We start from the raw sequence: 26,666 nt of genomic DNA, 5'->3' as shown, positions 1-26,666 counted from the left end.
ATGCGTCAACAGCTGACAACATAAGGATTTAAAATCTGTTAAAAAACAATGGTGACTCAGGTTTCCCCCCTTAGGGCGTGATGTTTTGCCACCAGTCACCTCTGAGGTATGGATTCAGCACATCAGGCCAGTGAATAATTACCAAAACAAGCTGTGACAAACACCACAGACAGCCTGGCAGCATTGCACAACAAAACCACAGCCAGCCTGCTGCTCCTCTACAGGCGAAACACCGGAGGAAATCAAAACAGCACCTCATTTTACTTTTTCAATCACTTTCCAAACTATGCCCGCGCATCTGCTGGACTCGGTGCTGTGTGCGATCCGTCTCCACCTCCCCCCCCCCTCTCCAGGGCCGACCCCGCCTGTCGCTTTGCTCCATTCACATCCACACAATGGCAGGAACAAAACAGCACTTTGTCGCCTACTGCTAAGACCATTAGACGCAGGCCTCCGAGAGCTCTGGACGCAAGTGTAGCGTGTGTAACTCAATCAATCTGATCTCTGCTGCTTGTCTCTGTCTGTGATACTACCACCACCACCACCTCTTCCTCCTCCCATACACCCCTCCTGTTACACATGAGCGCTGTAGCAAAACAAGCTGGTTAAGTGCTTCACAGCTCGGAGCCGCTCTTCTTCCTCCGGCGTACTCTTTTTACAGTTTGGTCTACGAGGCTGAATGAGGCCTGGATCAGTAAGTAGTGGAGTGGAACTTAAGTCCTATTTAGGATGAATACAACATTCCCCTGGAGTGTTTGCTTTTTCTGTTTACTACTTGTGGATGTGGAAAAAGATTCCTTAATTATTTGATGATGAACTGATTAATCCAGAGCTGCAACTAACAATTATTTCATACAATTTTTTTGGTCCATAGAAATGGCAAAAAAGAGGAAAATGTGCTGTTAAATCACGTGCGATCACTTATTTTGTCCCCAACAGTCCAAAAAACTCAGAGGTATTTATTTCACTACCACATAAATGCTAAAAATAATAACAGCAAATTTTGACATTCACAGTAAAGGAAATATGTCATTCTCATTTTCACGTTTGGAATTTAATTTTAAGGTTACAGCTAAAGTAGGTTCATATGCTTAAGTGCTCAAAAAACACAGTTTCCAAACTGTCCAGCGCTCGTTCTGAACCCTTCTGTTTTAGCTCATGTCTCTTTAAGGCCTGAACACCCGGTCTGCTCTGATTGGTCGGTTCACGCACGCCCGAGCCAGCCCCGCCAACAACAACAACGCAGCTCACCTGAATCAATTCTTTTGAGTCAAACTAGTCACTATGCATAAATTACGCAGATGTGTGATGCAATGATGTAATGTGATGTCATTAATTCACAAAATTTAAAGGTGGGACTTCTGACAAGAAGTTTTCTGTGGCAGAGGAGGAGTTCACACACTGGCTCTCTTTTAAATAACAGTGTCATATTAGAATCGGCAGTCAAACAGAAGACTTTGGACTTGAATTTAATTATTTTTCTGTCTTGCTATGTATTGAAGAACTTGACACTTTGTTGTTTTGTCCTCGCCAGCGACTAAGCCATCTGTTACACAAGGCAGAACAATGGTAAAATATTATCCCGCCGACATCTGCTCCAAAACAGCCAGATTTGGTCTGATGTTTCCCAAAATCGTCTTAGGACTCTGATCCTCTTTTGTCCCGCCGGCTCACCGCGGAGCTGAGACGAGCTCAGCACTGAGATGTTTTGGGGAAACACGGCTCTAAGGTCCACACACATTCCTGGTGAGCCAAAGTTTATCTGAGTAACATCAGCTACTCGGGGGCTGACCCTGGATCAGACCTTATCCTTAAAACTGTTTCACTTTTGCTGCATGTGAAAGCACATACAGTGGAGGAACGCACACCGCACAGCAACTGTGCTCCCAGCATGCCTCAGGGACAGCAAGTCGCACCACCAGGGCCCTCTTTGTTATCTGACGCTTCGGCCATGTGTGTTTCTGTCTGACCCCGTGTGTGTCTGTGTGTGCGCGCGTGTGTGTGTGTAGTTTCATGCTTTCAGACTTTGCATATACATTTCCTAACCCTCAACCTAAACGTACTGTACATTCCTGAATGTATACTGAATGCTCGCACACACACACACACACACACACACACAAACATACTGTCTGCCACATAAAAACACTAGCAGCTGCAAACAGATGGTGGAGCCAGGCGGGCAGACAGTGTGTTTCCAGCGAGCGCATCTGCTTTTTCACTTTCCAGCTCCCTCTCTCTCGCTCTCATTCTCAGAGACACACACATACACAGACACACACACACATGCACGCACACATTCTCTCCGGTGTATGAGAGCACGGCGACGGTGACAAAACACATGGAGTACAGTGTTCGCACAGAGGTGACACCCAGACGGCAAAGGAGTCTCGTCTGTAGCTTTTCCACGGTCACACACACACACACTCCTCTTCTTTTCCTTTCCCCGTCTCCCCCCTCGATCTCTATCACACACACACACACACACACACACACTTGTGCAAGAGAAAAGTGGTTTGCATAAGAGCGTAAATCATAAAAGCTGCAGAAGCGTTCATATAACTGAGAGCAGATTTCCACATCTTGCATTGTTTTGTGCACAAGCTCCGCTCAAGGAAGATGAGATGATAACTTTAGCAGCCAAGTTTAAGCACGTTTAATTCCTTTCTACACTTCTGCTACTATGAGCCAGCGCAACATCTGGCTCTATTTTAAAGCTGCATGCATCTCAAGGATTGCTCTGGCCAACAATATCTGCCATTGGCAGACGATTATTTAGCCTGAAATCCTGATTCAAGGCTTTGTGCATGCGTGGATGTTGCATGTAGATGCTGCAAATTCCTCGTACCATCCCGTGCAACAAGAGATATCCGTCCACGGGTGATTTTCAGCAGTGATAGCAGCTAAAAACATACTCTCTTACAAATGCTCCATTTTTCAACTTCTGCCACTTTGTAGTTACAGCTTGGAGTGTAGACTGACAGAGGAGACAGGCTGCAACTAACAATGACAATCACTGTTGAGCAATCTGTTTCTGATAAACCAATGAGTTGTTTGGTCTATGAAATGTCAGAAAATGGTGAAACAGGTCAATGACTGTTTTTTGTTTTTGTCCACAACTGAAAGATTTTCAGTCTACTGAGTAAAAAAAAACAAACAGAAACGTACTTTTTTTAAAAACTTAAACCAATTAAGCAATTCTTAAAATAGTTGGCAATTCATTACCTTGTTGAAAACTAACCATTGCAGCTCAAGACAAAATCCAAAATCTAAAAACATGCCTCTTCTAGAACACTAAATGCATTTTCTTTCAGACTCCGGACGGTGAACTTTGTAGGATTAGCAAAGGAACAAACTCCACTGGCGCTCGGTGAGACCGTGTGATTTTCCAGCTCCGCTTTATTTACAGCGAAAGCCTGACAACACGCAGCAACCCTAAATATCGTAAAAAGGCACTTGAGGAAAAATAATAGCGGTGTTAACAGTGTTTATGGGCCGCAGAGCTGTTAACAGCGACAGATAGGGATTGCCCGGTGCTTCAGGCTGGCATCGCCGTCCAAACACTGTCACTCGAACATGAAGGGGGCGGGGGGGGGGGGGATGAAAGAAGGAGATGCAGCCCAACACTGGCCAGAGACTGCCGCGCCAAACCAACAATGACGCAGCGTTGCCGACTCATCCCGAGGCAGTTAAATCTGAGGATTGATGGGATGGAAGCGGGGGGAAGAGTTTGGAGATAGGACTGAGGGAACGAGTGCGGCGTGTGTTTTCTTCTAAACGCAAACAGAGGGTTTCTGTGATTCCCAGCACCCGAGCGAGAAAATAAAAGACTTCAGATAAGTGAACGGGAAGAAGAGATGACACCCGTGTTTTCCCGGGGCTCTTATCATGTTGGTACAGTTGGTCAGGAGAAGCAGGGGAGGAGGAGGGGGGGAGGGTGAGGATGGAGGGAAGGGGGGGGGTTGAGTAAACACGGACGACGAGGCCAGATAGCGGCTCCACAACAGAAACATGGGACCGTCAGCCGTCGGCCACCATGTCTGCTCCTGCCAAACCACGCTGTTCACATTTTCCATCCCCCTCCTCCTCCTTCCACCGCCTCCTCCTCCTCCTCCTCCTCCTGGGAACCACATCACACTCGCACAAATTCAACTCCACACACACATGCTCAATCACCAGAAAGCCACTTTGTGTTTTCTCACAGCCGAACCTTAAGGCACTAACACTAAACAGGGACCTCAACAGCAGCCGCTTTACAGGCCTATGAAAGCAGCAGCACTTTGGGGTTTTGCTACTGCTGACATCCGGCCGGGGAAAAGGAAAAAGGGGAAGGAAAGGACGCACGTTTAAAACCCGAGATCAAGCAAGAAAAATGTCTCTGATGGGGCTTTACGAGAGGTGGGCTACGTCGCGCGCGCACACACACATGCACACACACTTCCTCGCGAGATAACCGAGGAAGTATGCGTGTCACGCGTGCGGTCAGGGCCACATGATGGGTCGATCGCAGGGGGGGAGGGGACAGAATGATTTAATCGAGCGGCTCCTCTTAACTTTTCCCAAATGTTAAACGGGACGGAGCGGATCAAATCATGATGGTGAAACGAGCGGTGGCGCATCACATGACGTTGTAATGACAAGGACTGAGCCACAGTGTGTCAAGTTGGCTTCAAACTGGGCTTCAATCCGAGGCCTCGAGCTCGTCACGTGATTCACAGAGACTTCAGGTGGTTCCAGGAAGTCCTAAGCGAGCAGTTCAGATGCATGAATACAGAGACACGAGTACAATGTTTGGCAGTTCTGATTTAAAAGACTGCTAGTAACGTCCAGGAACTACTGAGAGGCTCCACGATCCGCCATTGCCATAAAAACAAAAGAGGCCCACCGGAGTAAAAAACGGAGATGACGGGACTCTCCCCTGCGTCCGACCTGCCGCGAGGAGGGGCGGGGCCCGCCCGGTGATTGACAGCTCAACCCGTAGCACCTGGCTGGAAGGGGGCCTAAGGTGGAGTGTGGGAGAGTTGGGCAGGTCGCGGCACGCTCTCCGCTCTGTTGTTGTCTGCCAGGCTGCCAAAGAGCACGGCACTTACACAGCGCGCACACAGATCGTCTGACAAAGGCAACAGAAGTTTGGATACACTCGCCACACACACACACACACACACACACACAAACACACAGGTCACAGACGCAGCTTGCACAACGTTGTATATTACAATGTGTCATATTATAAGAGTTTTTATCATTCATTTTTTTTCTCTGACTTCCTCAAACTCAGATGTTTTGTTATATTAATTTAAGTGTATATGATTTTTTTTTCATCAGCCGTTAATCTGCTGATTATTTCTCAAATGCTTGATTAATACTTCGGTCCAGTGTTTTTCCGTCCCCGGTCGTCTCGTCCACCTGCCCTGCATGTTTTTCGTCGTTTCCCTGCTCCGACACACCTGATTCAGATGAATGGGTCGTTATCAGGCTTCAGCGGCGCTTGATGACGGGCCGATCATGTGAAACAGGTGCTGTGGAGCAGGGGAACATCTGAAACTCGTGCACGAGGACACGTGGAAACAGTTAGCTGAAATTAATCGACAGCAGATTTGGTAATCGATTGATCTTCGGGAAACTGAACTGTTGGACGTCATTAACTGCCCGCCACAGCTTCCTGCAACCGAAGGCGAGATCTTCCGTGTCCGACCAACAGTCAAAACCCTAAATGCATTCGATTTGCAATGATGAGGGTAGAAAAATCTGACATTTAAGAAGTGGAAATACCACATTTTGGCACTTTTGCTGGAAAGAGAAATATAAAGATTAACCAAACAAACACAGTAAAACATGTATTTTAACATGCAAAAGGGATGTTAAAGGGATATAAATAGAATAAAGGATGACTTTATGTGAAACTCTACGATTAATAACTTCCCTTTTATAATAAATCTGCTTTACCACAACTTGACGTTATTTCATCACAAACCCATTCAGACTGTGAGAAGCCACAGACTTTTCTGATTTTTACATGAAGCCTCGCAGGCTCACAAGAGAACCGCAGGACGAGTTTTGAAGGAATTCCACAGTATCACTGTGCTCTTAGTCAAAACTGCTACAACAACAACTGACGATAACCTTTTTTTCTTCCCTCCCCCTGTTTCTCTCCCTGCGCTGCCGCATGAGCGCTTGACCAAAATTACAGGTGTGCTCGCCACCGCACAGCAATCAGAATGGCCTTTAGACTCAAGTGACCGCTGGCTGCACAAACAATGGCCACTTTTCCTTTTTACATGCAGCCTCGCATTATGCAGTAAACACCTATTATGCGCACTGACCTTAAAGGAAACACACTTTGGGGACTCAACTGGGTGCTTTTTTAAAAAAAGAATGTTTTCAAGGATGACTGAAGGATGCTGATGGGGGGGGGGGGGATCTGGAATGAGTGGAAATTGATGAGAAAACATTAATGAGTGTGTTTAAAGGAGCCTGATCGTAAGATGAAGAGGGAGCACAGATGGAGACCGAGGGACATCACGCTGATTTTGACTTTTGGTCCTTTTAAATTCTCCACCAGTGTTTTAAAAAGTGCTGTGTACTCCCCAAGCCACTTGCTCTGGCACCATATAATTTACACAGCATGCCTTTGAGCTTATAAAGACAGCCAGATGTGTGTGTGTGTGTGTGTGTGTGTGTGTGTGTGTGTGTGTGTGTGTGTGTGTGTCTGTGTGTGTGTTTTGGGCCTACGCCTCCTGCAGCTATGCTATATTTGCCTTTTACAGAACTCTGCCCCTCTTTCTTTTACAGTAACGTCAGTCGTCCGAGGTGCCTGTCCAAACACATCTTTTCACAAACTCTCACACAAACATGTATGCACACGGCTCAACAACGGTCATCATCATCGCCCTGACACACACACACACACACACATACACACGTCATCAAAGATTATTTAACTATCACTTAGCAGCGCTGACTCTCTGGATGACCTCATGAGTCGTCCACAGCAGCTCCCCCCCGAGTCATGAAAGCTGCTGTTCTGCTGTTTTGCTCAAAAAAATGTGATTTTCATGTGTAATAACAGAGTAGGGTCTGGATAATCCAGCTGCTGTAAACTCAGCCTGGCATGTGCCAATTTGCCTCCCCAGAAAAGATGAACAAAACTGGATCCTACAGGAGGAGGAGGAGGAGGAGGAGGAAGGTGCTGCTGCTGCAGAGGGCTCCATAAAGTGCACTAATGTACCTCCACTGGGTTCTTCTTCAGTTGTCTACAGGCTGCTCAGCTCTCTATGAAACCACAGCCGGCAGCTTGTCCACGTCTCATCAAGCAAGTGCAGAGGGAGGACTGAGGGCCCTGTCTGTATTTTAATGTATGTTTATCTGCTGGAGGACGAGGGGGTGGGAGGGTGCAGGGGAGGGGAGGAGGGGGGTGAATATTTGGGATCCCCTGTCTGCCCTACGTGGCCGAGCCATTTGGCCTACATTTCAACAGCGCTCAGTGAGGCTTTAAAAAATGAGGGTTTTTTTTCCTCTACTTAACAATCAAGATTAAGCATAACCAAACCACTCCTGGAAAAAAAAAACTATTTATTTTATGTTTCCTGCAGGATAACTCACCCCTGGTCTTTGCGCTACATGCCGTTTTCTCTGCTCCCCGCTGGAGAAACTCCTCTTTTCTTTTTCTGGGGTTTTTTTTTTTACTCGACGGCGTTGAACCTCACAGTGAAAACATAATCCTCACGGCGTTTTCCTCCTCATTTGTTAAATACGTTCCCATGTGGACGACAACGAGAGAAAAAAAAATCAGGAGAGGGTTCAACTTTCAGGAGGAGAGGGAGAAAAAAAAAAAAGTCGCAGAGGCAAAAGAGTCGCTGAAACTCCAACTTTTTTTTTTTCTTTTTTTCCCCAAAGTTTTCAGGGGTGTTTTTTCACCGGAGAACAAAAAAAATAAATTTAATCGCACGCTAGAAGTTCTCCAACTTGGCCGTGAGTGCGATCGCCGTGGTCTCGCTGTGTCGCAGGGACTTCTTCAGTATGTTTATAGTAGTGGTCCCTCTAGTCCAATGGAGGCGTTCAGGACAGGGGGAGAGAGGAGCAGACGGTGCGTTCACGAGCCGCGCAAAGTGTCGGAATCGGTAGATTCACGTTGAACGTTCCAACAGGGGGTTTAAGGCGAGACAGATGTGAGACGTGATGAAATGATTTACATCGCAGTAAATGAAAAAAAGAAATGACATATGTGGCCTTTCTCCAGTCTTTTTCCTTGTTCGTTACTGGATGATTTTAACGCAACAAATTAAAACGGGAGGGGAAAAAATAATCGTAAGGTGGTAGCTAATGGTAGGATGTCATAGTTTTCTTTGAGAGGTCAAATTTGTGAGGAAGTACAATTTATGGTCAAATAATGTCACTGTGGGTTTCCGATTCTGTCATGGGATGGCGGCCGACCCGACCTACAATCCCAAAGTGTCAATCGGGCTATTTGACAAAGTGGGAAACTCAAAGTGCCAGGACTTTCGCCAGTACTTTCTCACAGATGTGACAAAACTATGTCTATGTCTAAACTAAAGCTTCCATATTTGACTCCAGAACCTACTTCCCTACTGATTGGACCTTTTATGAGATCGGGGCGCAAAGGTCTGAGCAAAAACAAGGAGGTTTAATTTGTTTGACAGTTGATGGTAAAAGCATGCTAACAGTTAAATATCTTGGGGAAAAAAAGTTATTGCTTTGTTAATTTGCTTTGCAGATGCTTGGGTGATTTTTTTGTTTGTCTGTTTTCTTTGAAAGAGCCCGACAAACTGTTTGCCCTTGATGCCAGTCTCTAAATGCTAAGCTAGGCTAACTAACTTCATATGTTCAGTTTTAAAAAGTGTAGCATATATCGACAGGCTATTTACGTTCATCAGAAAAAACATAGCCATCATGCTGCTAAGTGGATAAAAGAAACGAGAAAATCCATCCTAATTGATTTTCCCTACTGACATAATTCAACATGGAGTGTAGACCGGGCGCTACATTCAGTAGTGCTCAGATGACGCAGCCGTGGCGGGGTCCGTGAAGGTAACAGCGGGTCCAGATGCCTCCGCAGCGCCGGCCCCTCTGCTCTGACATCAGACTGCAGGAATCTGAGGAATGTGGGCTCCTGGGAGAAGTCCTTCTCGTTTAATGGTTTTCCAGGGGCCACAGAGGTGACTAAACGTCGAACAAAGGAGGTCCCCTCACATATTTATATCCCCCCCCCGTCTGCCTTTTGGCTCGGGATGAGTTAGGGCCTCGGTGGGGCAATTTATTTGAATAAGCTACATTTTTACAACATGTCGGCTTTGGGCCACGTATAGGCACATTTACACATTATTTCACAGGTGTATTTTGCATACATCAGCTTGTGTATGAGTTGTCCCATGCAAGACACTTTATAGCCTAAATTAAAGTATGTTTGTTTTATTTTAAGTGTGAAACATAAAGTGTACACTGAGTTAAATTAGTTTGTGAACACACCAAAATTTAGTATGCGGTGGTATGTATGAAAAGGGCCATGGTAGGTTAGCAGTCAGAGCTGCTATATACTTACATATACATATACACTGGCTTGAAACAGTGACTTTTTTACATTTCCATCTAATTCCATGATGTTAATTCAATGTGAGGTTCACATTTAATGCTTAAAGTTTATCATCACCATGTTGATTAACTGGATGCGCTATTAATTACAGGAGATGGACCAGAACAGTCTGAAATGCGTGATTTTTATCTTTGATAATTGAATAATAAACCCTTGAAAACACACGTTGCTTATGTGGAAGTCCACATTAGCTTGTGACAACTGAATAAACATATAAGGTCTAAGCATAAGTCTGCATTAGTTTAATTTAAGGGGACTAAAACTTCACATTTGACGTGACTCTTTACATTTAACTTGAGTCATGAAAAAAAGACAGACATAATTAATAAACCATATTGTTTTAGGGGGAAAAATTGAGTGTATGACTTCAATGTGTCTTTAAAGATGTGATACGTAAGAATCAGCCACCTGTGTGATTCACACTCTAAACCAATAGGAGGCAGCGTGTAATAAGCAGATGGGCCGCATCAGATGTAGCATAATGTCATAACTTAAATCTTATATTGTCTTGATCATGTTTTAAAGAAGCTCTTAAAAACCTGTCAGTTTCAGCTTTTTCTCGTTTTTGTCCTTCGTCCCTGCAGAAGTTGTCGGCCTGTTGTCGAGCATCTTGTGTGTACGTTTGCACACATTCGGGATCATTTGTTCCTCCTTGTCTCTGTTTTCATGGCCTATTTCGCTACCTTAAACCACCTTAAAGTCTGTCTTTGCCACATTTAATATTCTGCCTGTGCTGAAATAACACAGTCACCCACTCAGTATCATGCTGTTATGAGCCTTTGCGAGCAGGGTCCACAGCGATCTCATTATACCTTTTCAAAGCAAGCTCGGTAAATACCACCGCAATGATTAATCACTTTTTATCCTACAAAGCTATCACAGGAAATGTTAATGGTGCCACAGGAGAGTAAGAGACACAGGAAATGGAATCACCATCCTACAAGTTTATTAAACAAGTGATCTTCTGCTTGGAATGACGTGTTTTGTTTCATAAGAGAAAAAGCACGGGGATGTATCTAACTGTGATTTCACTGGAGTATTACAGTCCTCTGATTATGACACACATTCAATGACCAATATCATTTTTGTTAAGTTTGAGCATGTATTAGTTCCCAATCTATTGTGGAAGTGCATTATAATCAGTGTCAGTGATTGCTTGAAAATGAATAACAGCTGAACTCTGAGCAGAATAAAGACAGCCGAGCCATATTTGTGACCAAATTGCAGCCTCTTGTGGTCGAAATGCAACTTGCAGCAGCCCCAGTAGTTATTGTCCCATTTTCAATAATATAAACCAGATTCAACTCCTTTACTAGAAATTGTAGAGCAAATGAAATTATCTGAATAATCTAAAATCTCATAAACACACATTGTGTTGTTTTGGTGATACCTACATTGGTGTGCAGTCCCATCAGGCTGCAGACACATTACACTGTAATCTTGTCTCCTGTGTCGTGTGATGACGTGGGCTGTTTCTCTCACTGGGAAAACAATTTATACAAGCATTTAAACAAAACTCTACATTTTTCATGAATACATCGGCAGTTTTCTGCCTCTAACCCTATCTCCAACTATGTAATCCAAAAAAGTGCCAGTACAAATTTGCACAAATGAACTCCAAATGACCTGAAACTTGCCCCTGAACACTTTCTGAAGAAACAATTCTTGGTCAAAATTCACTTTGCATAAGGATACATCTCTTTCAATAGCTTCCAGCTGATTTGACCCGATGCCACAAGGTCTTCTGATACTAGCTGAATGAGACACACCTGTTTTTATTAGATTTTGGTGGAATTCCTATTTTTTCATGAAAAGCTAGTTTAACCCTCAGTCATTGATTTTGGGGTTAGAAGCAGAAAACTGACACCAGTCAATGACTTAAGATATTGGTGGAAAAATAGAAATTCCAACAAAATCCCAAAAAAATCAGGTGTGTCTCATTCAACTAGTAACCAAAGACATTGTGGCATCGATTTGAGTGAAAGGGTCAGATGACTTAGAAGTTACTGAAGTGTCAGGGCCAAAACTGTTTCTCCAGGAGGTGTGTAGGAGCATGTTTCGGGCCATTTTTAATGTAGTATTATACATATTTTTCTACCTGCCTGGCCACCTTAAATTTGATAACACAGTGAAGGAAATAGAAGTTAGTCATGAAGCTTGAGTAACGGAGGCTTTTCTTGTCCCATCCCTGCTTGGGGGTGTATCATTTATAACCTTTACACGCATTAAACATGACACATGAACCCAAAAATGTGTTTAGCTCAAAAAATGGCAATGGTTTCATAAATGTAATCTTCAAATGTTTTTTTTTTTTTTTTTTTACTTTTTGTAGTAAGCCTTGACAATTGGAAAGCATGTCAAGATGTTAGACAGTAGGGTCCAAAAGTCTGAAACCACGTATGAAAAACTTCTATTTTGTTCTGAATGAAGACTATATTTCTAGACATATCTGCTTGTGTGAAAAGTTGAGCGTACATGAATCAAAATGTCTCAGTATTTTTAGTGTCCTGAGTGTGTCCGCGTGATAGTGCTTTGGACACAAGTGATCCGTGCACCGTTTGATGTTTTATTTATTTTCTCCGTCTCCGGTGAGGCAGCTCTGTTGTCGCTGCACTGCAAATCTCAACATTTCCAGGAGAAAAGCTCGGGCAGATTCAGATATAAAGTTGTTGTGAGGCATTCTGTGATATCACTGCATATGGGAGACTGGTGAACCAGAATAAAGACACATGGGAACAACATCAGAATTGTACAAGCCCAGCAAATAACATTGAATAGAGGGATGGCGCATAAGAAAAGAGGCAGATTCCTGTTTTTAATTTGCTTCTTGAAAAGGGCGCAGCAGGGTGCTCCGAGAGAAACAATATGTTTTTTATTTTCTATTTTGGGACCATTTGGGGTGGGGGGGGGCAGAGGACTGCGTTTCTGGCGGTCTCCTGTGGGAGATGCTGTGGGCGTGTAAAACACTGCCATTGCTGTAATGAGACCTTCAGTCCTTTTACACCGAGTGTGAATTATTTTCTGCCTCTCTGACATTAAGGTGGTTTCCAGACACCCAGTAGGCTCGTGTGGCTCTCCCTTAGGTATTTGTTTACATTTATGGTGGACAAGAAGGAGAAAATTATAATGGAAAGAATAGAAATGATCCTGTGAAGCGTGATGTAAATGCTTGGATGGTCACCGGAGGGAAGAGTGTAAAAGCAAAATATCTGATTGTGACAAACTGGAAGTGGTCTGGAGGGCTGAAGATCTTTGTTGTTGCTATAGTTATTGTGCACTTTATTATTTTTGCAAAGTCAGCAATTGCACACTGTGGGAAGCCTCTGATTTAGTTTTGCTTTTCTGACAAACTCCGTCTGCGCCTTACATAAAAAGCTGGCAAGACTCACAGCTACATAAATTAGGCATCCCTGCTCTGTATTTCTCACAGTGAACATGTATATGATGAAGAGCTTTATGAATCGATAACCTAATGTGAGACAGACTGAGACAAAGGAGTCCAAACAACACATCATTTTCCAGTAAATCCCTCCAAAAAGCAGTCGGTCGTTTGAGGCTTTTATTTTAAGAAACTTTATCTGAAAACCTGTAAATTAAAGCATGAGAAGGGAGACAGTTTAGGGGAAAATAGATATACAGCATTATAAATAAAAAGCAAGACATTCATTACATTGCATAAATTTCAAGTCAGGCGTGGAACATCGTGTGATAACATCCTGCTCTTGAACCGTGTAATGGTGGTTTGTGTGGTGCTCCAAAGGAACTGAGAGTGATACCGCCTGAGTATTTCTTAACATCCGCCACATCAAACTTTTTGGCATTGGACTTGGACATCCTGTTCTCTTAGTTTGCTTAGAAGACGGAGAAGGAAGAAACATTTTATTAGATGGGAATGATTTCTTATGCAACGTTTTGGTGCAGACTCAAAACGGATAGAGGGCATGAAAAATGGAAAACATGACACAAATTTGAAGCAGTGATGATGATTTTGATCACTCAAGCCGTTTTGAAGAACAAGCCAGGAGGAGCAGCTGCAAAGACAACATTGTAATCTGGCCTCTTTGTTCATTCGAAACGTATGACATGTCACTGTTGGAGAAAACAAGCAACTGTGACCAGACCAGATATCTGTCATCACACAAAAGGCACTTAAGTTCAAGAAAAGATGACGTTTAAAATCCAAGTGGTGACATGATAGCTGTGGGTTTCACACGGGAAACAAAGAGCCATCTCCTGTGTGAAAGTCCTGTGTTGGTTTGTTCTTTCTGCTTGTGCAAACTCTGTCACTCTTTTAATATGTCACCTGATTTCCTCCTTTGCGCCCTGCACAATTACTCCAGCCACTAGAGGTCGCCACCTCTATTGAGATATAAATATAGATATAATTATAAATATGGGTTGTATTAAACTGCTCGCACAGACAAAACATTCAGCCTTTTTGGTTGCGAGGATGGGCTCTTCCCTGTGTGTCTTACCATCACACGTTTTCTTCACCTGCCAACTCTGGCCACAGCTGCAGTACACTGGAAACAAAAAATATATGAAAGCAGCCAAACAACAGGTTCAGATATATCAAGGGAAGATCACATCATGAAAATTTAAGGAAAATCCACTTGTAATTGTTGCAAAAGACTTGCTTCCTGTTGCCAGTAGGTGGCACAATAACAATAATTTGCATCTAGTGCATCTAGTTGAGTGTAAATCTCAATGAAAACAGTATTGTACAAATAATCTAAGGCAAGGTTTGGCCTTTTCCGTATTGGTGACTCCAACACACAGCCCACTGGAGGTGGTGAGTACCTGCCCGGGGTGTGTCCCGCCTCTGGTCCAATTCCGGCTGGGATTGTCTCAAAGCCCCCTGTGACGTCAAGACCATCACCCCATTGAACACAACACAAAAATGCTATGAAGAAAACCAAACTGGACTTGGCTGAACTTAGTATCCAAGGACAAAATGTCAAAGTGAGTGCCAGTAAACGGTCATTTTTTTGGTAAAAATCCATGATCAGCTATGAGACAGGTTTGGTGGAGCGAAAACGGTTCATGTTTGGACACGAAAACTTGTAGGCGTTCCGTTAAACTGTATCGAACTTGCAGCAGGTCCTGATATAAGCCGGCATGTCTTTGGGCGCACCAAAATATGTCTAGAGGTAGAATCTGACTACAAGCTGAGGCCACAGCCACACATTTCTCTCTTTGTTTTGCTCTTTCATCCACGCTGTTTCGTGTTTCCCGCCCACCACAGCTCACCTTCTCCGAGCGGCTCCTCCAAGGTGACAGCATTAAAAACACCTGCCTCGCACTATAGAGTGGTGGGAGACAAAAGAGGGCTTTTCATGTGTCTTGACACTGTACAACCTATCGCAGCATCTAAACATGACATCTCACTTTTACCGCTCGAATCTTCTTCTTTGAACCTCGGCTTCTTCCTCCCACGTCACAAGGGAGGAACTGAGGCATCGCACATTTGCCAAATGGGACGTTCCTCCTCGCTCGGGTAACATTTTGGAGCGACGTCAGCCTGCTCGTGACGCACAGTTGCATAACCTGGCACTGAGCTTGAAATGGACCGCTCCGGATAATGAGCAAAGCCGCAAATACCCCACAACAAGTCGATAATTGGTTTGTGAAAGGTTACAGGTACAGTTAGTCTGTTGCTTTGAAGCTTAGGTGGCCCTACTGCAGCACTTACAGACGAAACAGTCGATGTAATGTCAGACTCTGCAGCTTTGGGGGGAAATAATTGGGCTCATCTCCTCTCTATGATTGAGCTGAGATGCACTTGGAAATGAACAGAGGAGAAAGAAAAAAATAGAAGACGCCAAGCTGGTTAATGAGTAAACAGAATTGGAATGAATTAGATTTTTTTTTTTATTATTCACCAAATAAAATGGAACAAAATTGGAAATATGAGTCAACATATGACGCATTAATTGGATTTTTGGATGTGTCCACACCAGGGCGGCTATGTTTGTTATTTATTTATCTGTTATCTAATTGTTCTGTTCCCTCCTGTGGTTCGACAAAACAATGGAGGAGCAGCGGCTCGGCCCTTGCGGGTCAGCCTGGGTCGACGATATCTTCGGAATCCGGATTATGGGCCGCAACGTAGACGAGGAAGATGAGGATGCCCAAATGATGCTTTGGGATTTATAATCCAAAAAGACGCCATGGGGGCAGACTTTAACTGACACCCTGGAGAATGGACGGACGACAACATGAGGGAGCATTACTATCTAATTGTAGAATCCACTGGGTTTTCAACAGGCTGCAGATTGGCTGTTGTTCCATTCAGGTTGTGTACAGGCTACGCTGAAACACAAGTAAACAGCTCAACTCAGGGCGGCCATGTTCTTCTTCAGCCAGTGTAGTATTCTCATTGATCTGTTTTTCCGTCTGTAAGCACCCAGGTCTCCTCAAAAAGTAGATTTTAGATTGTCGCGATGAACATCATCATCAATCATTGGTTGCGGCGCCTCATACAACAGAGTTTTAAAAAAATGTTTCTTTGTTCATATGATGATATTGTGAGCGGGTTTTTTATCACAGAGCTCGTTAAGGTTTCATGCAGCATATCATCATTAGATCACATTTTGTCAGTTTAATTGCGTTAATGCATTTCGTGTGACAGAACACTGCGTACTGAGACGAGTATTTGTATCAAATATTTGTAACAGTGCCTCCATCTGCATCTGCAAGAGTGAGATATGGAGCTGTCAGTGTTTTTCCCTCAAACTCTCCTGAACCTCTGCAGATTGGTGAGACGATACCACTTGCATACATGGCAGCTGGTTAAATGGCAAAATCTTCGTTAGGCAGTGATTCACATCCTGTGCAGCCTTGTCTGGGGGTTGTATTAATATTATTATCAATCTGTGACAGTAAGCAACATCAACAGGGAGGTGAATTACACTAAGTGCTGTTGGAATGCATCATTTGTTTTCTGACCTTTTATTTATCCATCGTAGGGGTGGCTTAGCAAGCGTCCTCTTTTTTATCTTAGCGCTGGTTCCCAGAAATGACTCAAACTCACAAGCACAGGGCCGACCAGAACAAACACCACCTGCAGAGGAGGGCCACACAGAGGTTAAGTGAGTTAAATCTATATAAGCTTTGGCACACTTGATGCTGAGGGGGGAAGAGAGTCACTCCCACTGCTGCCTCTCTGCATTCAGGTCTTAAAGGTCTCAGCATGGAGGATTGGATGGATTGTATTTGTGTCTAAACACCTGAAACTAATAGTTGTTGTTGTTTCCCTAAATCTTTCAAATCCACAGAAAGAGCGGGTTCAGGGCTGACCTGTGGCCCCTCTGCCTGCACATCGTCCCTCGTCTCGCATCCCATTTCCTGTCCCGGTCAAGCACCAATCCAAAGCATCAATATTTGCGACTCAACAATCAACGATCTTTCTTCCCAAATTTGCCGTAAAAGTTACTCAGTGTTGCTTTAACACAGCAAGAAAGAATTTAGTTTCTGTTCTAAACTTTGTTTTAGTACTATATTGTACCACCAGACTACAGAGCAGCTACTCTTCTCAAGCTGCGAGACTCCTCAGAGCTCCATCATACAAAATAGACATGATTTTTTTCGAACCCAAACGTGTGCAGCAAATGTGGCATCTCACATTCACTTTATATGCTTATTGGCTGACTTTCACATCCAGAGGTGGAGAGGACGGTGTGATCACAGCCAACAAAGCTGCCAAAAGTCAAGCCACGGCGCTGGATATTTTTAAGGACACCTGGGGATATATTTGAGACGTTTTTGTGGCATATAAGGAGACCCTCAGAGATTTCCATCTGTGTTTGTGGCGACCAAAACAGGTATTCAAAAGAAGTGGCTTAAATCTAAACGAACGTAAGGCCGCAACATAAACGCTCAGTCGTAACTTACCTTTGGGTTCTTTTAAAAACGGCAGTAGATGACAAAGGCAAGATAATCTGCTCGTGAAGTGTGGAATCAAGAGAAAATCACTTGGGTAAGGAAAGGCATTTGTTGTTTTTTGTAGGAGGGGTCGGAGGAGTGGGACCATTGAAAACAGTGTGATGGAGAAAGCTCACCTAAAGTTGAACCAAGAAAAAAAAAAATCCTTTCAAAGTGCTTGATAAATTGTTGTTTTTTTTTTCCCCGTAGGAAAAACATTGACCCTTGACGCATTCTTTTGACAAGAATTTCCATTTTTGTACAAACCTTAAACACCACATCCATCTTTGCCCAGATGCCTTTTGGAAAACACACTTTGTTGCTGTAGTGCGCCGAATCCTGTGTCCTCTTCCCTGCCTTAAGCCACGATACGTAACAGATGGATTGTGGTGAACAAAGCATCTCTTCATGACTTTATCTGCACTGATAAGTCTTGTCTCCTGCTCCACAGTCTTTTGTCGCGGAGATGAAACAAAAAATTGTAAAGACAAAAGGAATGCGGGTTATCTGTCTGGCATCTTGCATCTCGGCGTGAACAAGTAATGCACAGCCAGACTTTTGTTTCCTCTCTCCAACCTTGTTGTCACTTCAGAATGGGCACAACATTTAGACACGGGGGCATCATGTGATTCTATTTCAGGGTTTGATGATCGAAGGGAGCACATTTGACCTGCAGGAGAAGAAAAGGCGCACTGGTTCTAAGAAAAAGGGGGATTCGAGGTAAATAAATTGGCTTCTCCACGATTAAAAGGGTTTGTAACTGGTCAGATGATGGGAGGACAATTAGAATGAAGGGCAGAGGTGACTTTGTAATAAAGCACCGATCCTCGGCAATTCAGTGATCAAGTTAGACATTTCAGGAACACAGACCAAGTTGTATAAGAGAGTGCTGCAGTTTCACAGATTTAGACATTTAAGATGAAATCATTGGTTCACACAAATCTTGTAAAATCTTGATGTTTTGTTGCTGGTGTTTTGCTGTGTAGTGAGTGTGTATTGTATTGTATTGTATTGTATTGTCTAACATTTTTTTTTTTTTTATGTGTTAGAAATGTAAAAAACTGAGCACCCTCCTCATCAAATAATCAAAACAGAATGGCGCTCATTAGAGTGCGTACCTGTCGAGTGCATCAGAGAATAAATTGAAATTCCCAAGATTCAGATTTGAATTTACATCTAGCAATGTCACAGAAAGTGAGAAAATCTATTCAATAGTTTTTTTTATGTAATCTCGCCTGCAAACCAACCAACAAACAAACAGAAATGTGAGAAAACATCAGAGGTATTATTGGGTGTTATTGCCCAGACAAGAGGTGAAAATAACTACTGTACCCAACAATGTTTAACGTATCTGTTTAAATACGTACTCTACTTTGAAGTAATTAAAAAAAAGTTTATTTCAATGTTTATACATTTATTTCTAAATTTTTGAACATACACAACGTTAGCTATACTTTTCTTATATGAATTACCAATTGTGTATGACTACTGAAATATAAAAAATATACATAAACTGTACTAAATTGTAATCATGAGTATGATAATAATCATGTTGTAATTAAGACATTTTGATGTGGATATGGGGGGGGGGGGGGGGAGCAAAGTTTGCCCAAAATCATTCATACAGATAATCCAGCCCTGGTTATGTGCTGTTATTAAACATTGCTTGTATTTCACAAATGTTTGGTTTTTTTTCTTCTTCATGTCACGTGGAGTAATAGATCGTCTCTGTTGTGTCCACAGCCTGCAGGCACGTGATTGTCTCTCACATGGAAAAACACACAGATACATTTGATTGAAATGTATAACACATGATAAGGTGATGAAAATATGCTATGTTTAAGCAACAGAGGTAGATCAGTTCATTGAACAGAGGCGGTTAATTTAAAATGAATCACAGCATGAGTCACACTTTGTGTTTTTCCTTCTGTTTATTTATACATTTCTGTCACAAGATCACTAGATTACTGTACATGGTAACGGTGCGGCTTTGCACTTGAAGTAAACAGGTACCGGTTGCCATTTTGAACATGTTACTGCGTTTAATTCTTGCTTCATGCTCCTTTAAGACTTCGTGAAGGCAGGTTGGATGCACACTTTTTGGATGCTGCTGAGTACTATGAGAGGAAAACAGATTAATCAGTGTCTTTTACAGCAGGCGGGAGTTACCACGTGCACTCCATTAAACTCCTATTCTTCTGTGTGGGACGTCCCTCTGTGTTGCTCTTTGAATCTATACACTTGTGGCAAACAGAAAAAGGAAGCTAAGTGTGTGCGGTACCGGTGTTTAAGAGGTGAAACAAAAAGAACGTGATTTTCTTTTCAACAGAAAAGCCTTTCCTCTCACCAAGCACTCAGTATGTGTGTGTGTGTGTTTGTGTGTGCGCGCGTCTTCTCCATTCATGACACCCAACCGGTGACTCAGGTCTTCCTAATGAAGTTTCCACACAGGGTTGCATGCACACCTTGTAAAGCAGAATGGCAGAAAAACCAACCAATCAGTCAAATTGATTAGCACACTTCACGCGAGGCACTCTCAGAGATTAGGGCTGACCTTTTTGGGGGGATTTAAGAGCTGTGATTGACAATAGTCCAGTAATGAGGCACAGTCTGTTGCCATCGCTATACAATGATGCGAACATCCATTCGAGAAATTTGTCCAAGAGACCTGCAAACGTGCCGATAATTGCTCGGCAAGGACAATTGAAGGACGCCAGAGGCAGAAGCAGAAGGAAGAAGATAGGGAGGCTAAATTAACAACCGCTCCGCTAATGCTTCACCTGTTGTCCTCTGACGTGAGCCACACCATTGATTAAAAAAAAAAAAAGCGCGTGGGTGGCCTTTTACACCGACCATACACACAAACAAACACACATATACAAACACACACACACACACACACCTCCCCATCCAGAGAGGAGCAGGAGACCCCCTCACCTTAAGCACACCCCTCAGGCCTCGAGACTCGGAGCCCCGCACCTCGTGCGTCTATAAAAAGAGCTTTCCTCCTCTGAGGAGGCAACAGCTAAACCCTCTCATACCGAGCGCTTCACCACAGAGCAGAGAGGAAAGCAGAAGAGGAGGGAGAGGGATCACAGTGAGGAGTCGCCACTCTGGAAGATCTGTGGACAGACAGAGGGAGAGAAAACAAGAGGGGAGGAAAAGAAAGCGTTTAGAAAAGGTAAAAAAAAAAAAAGACAAAAAACTGTTTTGTAGACTTTTTTTGGATCAAGTGTGCCTGATGGTTGTCAGCTTCTTGTTTTTTCTTCTGAATGCATGAGCACCACTGCACTGATTTACCAACTTATCGGCTGATTGATGTTGGATTCTCTGATGTTTTCTGGCTACATTTGCTCTGTAATTTACAAGTTAGTCATATATTCCGTACGCTTCACCCCAGCATTTTGAAGATATATGCACATTGCTAATATAAACACCTCCAAACACTTGTCTCACATACATACCCTCTAAAATAATTCCATACACCATTAACACATATGGTTTGATTGCTATTGTGATTGCAGCTCTCGGGCTTCTTTCATCAGATTACGTCCGTGGAGAGCAGGGCTCAGCTGAGTGACTCATACTGTAGGAAGAGTGTAGACGAGTCTCTGCCAGGGTTGCAAAGACGATGGCCCACCAAGGAGTCACTCCTCGGAATAACAGAGGAGGAAGGGAGAAACAAGATTTAATTTGCCGACAAAAGAAGGAAGGAACATAAACTCATCTCCCGTTAGACACTGAATGTGCCGAGATGATTCATATTTGTGGTACTAGGAGTGAGACGACCACCGGACTGCTAAAACGTTAACTTTCCTGGAGTTTAGTTACATTTTTTTTTCTCTCCATTAAATAAACTCCCTGCAGATTTAAAGGTGCAGTATGTAGTTTTGTGGGGGAGTACATTTGGATCAGAAGGGAAAGATATTCGCTGGTTGATTTTTTTTTTTTTAATGATTCAACAAACAAAATAAACAAACTGTCTTTGGGTACAAACAGAGTATGGTACTCATAATCATGTTTTTATATGCGGATAATGACCTGAAACTATGAGTCATGTGTTAAGATGACTTTATAATTACATTTCTGCAGTGAGTTTTTTTGCTTTTTTGTTTTTTTGAGCTGCAACAGAAAAACACAAATATGCCAGTGTATCATTTAAATTCTTCGCAGGGCAGTTACAAAACAAGACAAAGAGCCGCTGTGAGCTGCTGCGTGCAAAACAAACATAATTGAATTAGTTCTTTATTAAAACAACGTGAGATTGGTTGCGCAGTAAACAGGAACAGATTGCACTGATGGCATTCTTTTTTTTTTTTGTTTGTTTGGTTGGCTGGTTACCACTATCAACCTTCTGTAAATGGGTGGATCTGACTCACAGGTTAGGTGTCATGACTGCACCTTGAGCAGGGAAGGTACGCATACGCATTAACTTGAAATTGTAGCCAAGTCGAGATGGTGGGCTGGAGGTTGTTTCAAGTCAAGTCAAAGGCCCCCCGGGGCCTGGGCATAATCAAATCAGTGCAGTATAGAGCACAACTAATTTATGGACCCCTCACAGCTGTTCAAGGGCACAAAACAATGATGACATTATCAATATAGTTATACTCACTGCTTCTGTGAAAAGGCTTAGAATTTCCTCTTAATAGAGAGATCTGCCGCTAAGAATCAAAACGTCAGTGAGGCGAATTCACTTAAGGTCGCTTTGTGCCTTAAGTAGGCAGCAAATGTGTGCTTTGTGCCAGTTCGAGGACAGATCAATGCACATACAATGAGGCTGCATTCATACAGGTCTCACACATTTAGTAGTAATCATCCTTTAGTGACGAGGAACAAGTAAATTCTCTCAGTAGATGACAGCACTGAAAGGCTTCCCTCTTGACGCGTCACTAGGCAAACGCCTCCTCTCTCTCACCACGGTGAAAACATTTATCTGGAAATTAAAGGGGCACTTATGTTGTTTTGGAGAAGAAATCAAAAAGGAGGATTTCAGTATTTACAGTATTAATGAGGTTACGGTACAGATTTAGAAATATGGCTATGTCAAACATTAAGGACATTAGATGGCATGACTGCGGGCATGTTTTATGTTTTTGTGTTTGTGAAGGAAACAATTCATCTAGCGTAGGGATGGCGGACCCCGCCACTAACAATGAAAACTACTGAAGCGGTAAATACTGACGATAAAGATCATAAAAGAATGAAAAAAATATATAAAGGCCCAGACCTGCAGAACAGCCAATAATGCATGCCTGTTGGACATCCCTGGCATACTGCACTTGACGTATTACGTATCGGGACACATTTCACATTTCCTGGCAAATTGAGATGTAGTGTAGGTGCCCCTTTCTAAATTCTGGCATCAGTATTTGACAATCTGGTGATGAGACAGTGGCGATCAGCTATCTTTCTCCAGAAAGGTCCATTTTGTTGCTTCCGTGTGTGTCATCAACTGGGGAACGATCACAGTGATATCTATGAGCTGAAAGTTTTAGATATCAGCTTTAAAGGATGATTCTTTGAAGCTGCACCTACATAAATCAAACACTCAAAGGTTTTTAAAGAGAGATTTGTTCACATATGGTATCCAGATTTAGATAACATTAGATTACAAAAAATATGATGAAAATGTGTTTTTTTTAAGGCTCGACTGATTTATGGAATGATATAAAGAGAAAGTGCTTCGTCCAGCATTTGGATTTCAGTTAAGGAAATGTATTTAATCAGTGCATATTTAATTAGATGACTAATTTTCATGTTCAAGCATGATATTTCAATAAAGTTTTTTTTAAAAAAAAGAGCTTTCTTAAAAATCTTAAAATTCATCAACTACTAATCTATTTAAGCATTTCTAGCCTATTCTGTCTGTCTCAGGAGGTGAACTCCTGCAGGAGAGGCTCCATCGACACATTTTACATGGCTTTCACAGTTAACCGCCACAATTCATTGCATTATCAGGATTAATGTGGCACTGGTAAATGAGGCCACATGTCAAAATCTTCATGATATTCGGTGGAAGGGGGGAATGCTGACTAATGGCTTTGTGCCCACTGTGATAAACTGACCGTGACCAGTCACGGCTACAAATCCAACATTTATCTCAAAGACAGTGTTCAAACAGGCCAAGTTATGTAAGGAATGGAGGAAACTATTATGCAAGTGCAATGATCAGGAGACACCTTCTGTTTTTACTTCACAAAAGTGGCAATTTCCACCCAGTTAGGCATGATTAAGTGAATAGTTGAGCCTGTTGGGACAGTGGTGTTACTGAAGCCTCTTGTGTTTTGAAGAGAGAGAAAGAGGGTTTCCCTGCTCCAGCTCAGCCCACAGCCTCACTTTGGTGTTTCTGTCCTCCTCACCAGGCTGAAGATGGCGCGTCTATGTTGGCTGTTGCTGGTGGTGATGACGTACGTGTGCGTTCCCGGGTTTGGATCTGAGTGCAAGGACAGCGCCATCTGCAACAACCTGAGCAACAAGGGAAGGATACTGGTAGGTCAGACTCTGTTTCCAGAACTGGCTAAGTTGCACTATGGGTAATGTAGGCGACTGGTCTAATATTTTCCTCTTATAACACTGTTGGACTCATTTTGTGCAGTTTGATAACAAATTGTCAAAATCAATACAGCCAAAACAGACATACTGACTTTTTTAATTTACACATCCCATTTTTTCTATTGTTTTCATGGCTTTATTAGACAGGATAGCTGTGAAATGACAAGAAGTCTTTTAGTTGATTAGATATGTAAATTGGAGTGTCATCTGCATATTCATGATCAGAATCTTTGTTGTTTGGCATATTTCAAGCTCATGGGAGTATCTGCTACAATAAATCCAACCCAATCCCCCGAATAAATGTTGACAGTGTACATTTCTGCAAAACACAGATACGTTGAAACTTAACATTTCTTGGTAATGTAACTTTATGTTAATTTACGTTCAGCTTTAAATTTTATCTTGTGACAGCACTTATGCTCTCGCTAGGTTTAGGCACAAAACACACTTGGTTAGGGTTAGGAAAACATCATGTTTTGGCTGAAAATACCTGTTTTCAAGGTCTCCTATCAAATAAACTGTGATTTCACACTTGCAAATGTTGAACCGCAGTCTTGAACGGTGGTCACTGGCTTGGCAACATTCTCACCTTCAACCCCACCACCGTTCCCTGTAACCTCCAGATGTGAAAGTCTGATCATAAACCTGTCATGTGAATGTGACGTGACATGTTTAGTACAAATGTAGCAACATGAAGACATTTTATCATAGCGACTGGGCTTATAACTCAGTATCAAACCTATTTCTATGTTGCCAATGTCTCAGAGATAAAAAGTGCATTTCAAAGTGTTTTCTGTGTGTCTGATTCCTTCAACGCAGGACTGTATTCCCCTTTGCATGTCTGGGATCGAGCCTGAATTACCAAATCTCAGTGCATCAGCCCTGAAGGCAGACACTGACAATGACCTCTTACTCAGCATCCTCCAGACCACCCTGGACCCTGAAAACAAGATATCAGAGTCCGACACGAAAGCTCAAAACGAACGCCGACGCTCCTATTCAATGGAGCATTTCCGCTGGGGGAAGCCCCCTGGCCGTAAACGCCGGCCTGTGAAGGTTTTCGCTTCTTCTCTGGAGGGAGGCGGCTCGTCTGAGGGCAGCTTCCTCCCTCAGTCCCGCAGGCAGCTGAACAGTGTCGAGGATGAGGCAAAGGAGGACCTGAACATGGAAAGTAGTCAAAACCAGGGATTGCTGAGGGCAGTGGTCAGCTCTAAGTCACATGTACAGCTGAGCCCGCAGCAGAGAAAAGACGGGACCTATAAGATGAGTCACTTCAGATGGGGGACCCCACCTGTCTCGAAACGAAACGGCAAATTTATGAAGCCGTGGGAGGAGAAACCTCTGATTCAGCTGGCCAAGCTCTTCAGGAACATTTTAGTCAAGGATCTGCACAGGATGATGGCGTGAATGGAGGATGGAGAGGAGGAGGAGGAGAGTCTAATAGCCATTGCATGTACCTGCAGGTCATTTATTTTAAATTACAGAAACTTGTCACTATCATTAGCATGTTGTTGAATGTCTTTTCTGGACCGAATGCTTTGTCTCATTTCTCTAAAAACAAGAAACAAGGCGGTTTTATGTTGAATAGAAACAATGATGCACCCACACACTGCCTTGGCCTTCTTGGCCTGACTTGAAAAGCTTTCTTAGGAGTATTTCTTTCTTGTGGGAAATGAAATTATTGATCCAGATGTTTTGTACAAGGATGTAAACAGAGAATGGTATTCCAGGGCAGGAGGTGGGTGTGAATGAGAGTATTTAAAAAAAAAAAAAATCTGTCCAGTTTATTTACAGAGTGGTATTGTTTTTTTGTTTTTTTTCATGTAATATTAAAGATCTTTCTGGCAAACAATAATGGGAATTTGATTTAATTTGATGAGCACAGACTGACCGGACTAAATGAAAAACGGCAGAGCATAGAATCTAAAACAATAATTGACATTTTACTTGTGACAGAAGAGGATTGCCGATATCTTTTATACAGGAGGCACATAAAAATGACAGTAACATTTTTGTTGTAATTTACGGTTAATCAACTAGTTAATAGTTATTTCATGATTAACAAATCGATTTAATAAGCAATTGTTTATTGTAAAGTTGCAGCTGATGTTTATAATACTTTGTAAATGGTAAATAAATACAGTGGAGTCAACATTATATGAAGTTTATAAACCTTTACAATTGTTTCACAAATGATTTACAAAAGCATTTCACTGAATATTAACAGTAAAAAGTATTAACTTAAGTTTAATAAACTATGAATTTATTGTTCATCAGTGATAATCTTTTTAATGTTACCAGATTTATGGGCCTTGTAAGAGTTCAAATCAACATGTAAGCCTCAAGTTACTGATTCATGTGTACATCTTCAGAAAGGTTATGTGCCAAACAGACTGCACTCAGGAGTTAAAACTATAACTTCATGTTGTTTATAACAACGTTACGAACACTTTTCTGAGTGTGACGTTAAACCTTTACTAAGATCTTCTGTTGCTTTATTGAGATCAATACATACCTGATTATGTATTGATTAGAAGTTACCTTCAAACAGATCTAAGGTGAGAACAATTCCTTGTTAACT

General features: G+C 42.6%; 2 protein-coding genes across 4 annotated transcripts in view; one reads left to right on the top strand and one right to left on the bottom strand.

The window, feature by feature from the left end:
* Positions 1-8,033, bottom strand: part of LOC119012690 (tyrosine-protein phosphatase non-receptor type 14-like) — a 43,864-nt gene extending 35,831 nt beyond the window's left edge. Inside the window, exon 1 of one of the 2 annotated variants that reach the window (XM_037086722.1) lies at positions 7,603-8,033. The gene's annotated coding sequence lies outside the window, so the exon portion shown is untranslated. Of the gene's footprint in view, positions 1-4,885; positions 5,107-7,602 lie in introns of those variants that run through there. The other variant, XM_037086723.1, reaches the window with a different exon arrangement.
* Positions 8,034-19,555: 11,522 nt separating this feature from the next.
* On the top strand, positions 19,556-26,095 carry LOC119012559 (pro-opiomelanocortin-like). Of its 2 annotated transcripts, none has more exons than XM_037086507.1 (3): positions 19,556-20,657; positions 23,852-24,022; positions 24,905-26,095. In XM_037086507.1, the coding sequence occupies exons 2-3, from the start codon at positions 23,903-23,905 to the stop codon at positions 25,490-25,492; spliced, it is 708 nt and encodes a 235-aa protein (XP_036942402.1). In that variant the 5' UTR covers positions 19,556-20,657; positions 23,852-23,902; the 3' UTR covers positions 25,493-26,095. The 2 variants fall into 2 exon arrangements, with proteins under 2 accessions (XP_036942402.1, XP_036942401.1); XM_037086506.1 differs by having other exon boundaries at positions 19,559-20,714; positions 23,896-24,022.
* The last annotated feature ends 571 nt before the right edge of the window (positions 26,096-26,666 follow it).

The sequence above is a fragment of the Acanthopagrus latus genome, chromosome 22 (assembly GCF_904848185.1).
Source record: "Acanthopagrus latus isolate v.2019 chromosome 22, fAcaLat1.1, whole genome shotgun sequence".
Classification (NCBI taxonomy): domain Eukaryota; kingdom Metazoa; phylum Chordata; class Actinopteri; order Spariformes; family Sparidae; genus Acanthopagrus; species Acanthopagrus latus.
Note: the sequence above shows the minus strand (reverse complement) of the source record. Positions and strands in the feature narration are given on the sequence as shown.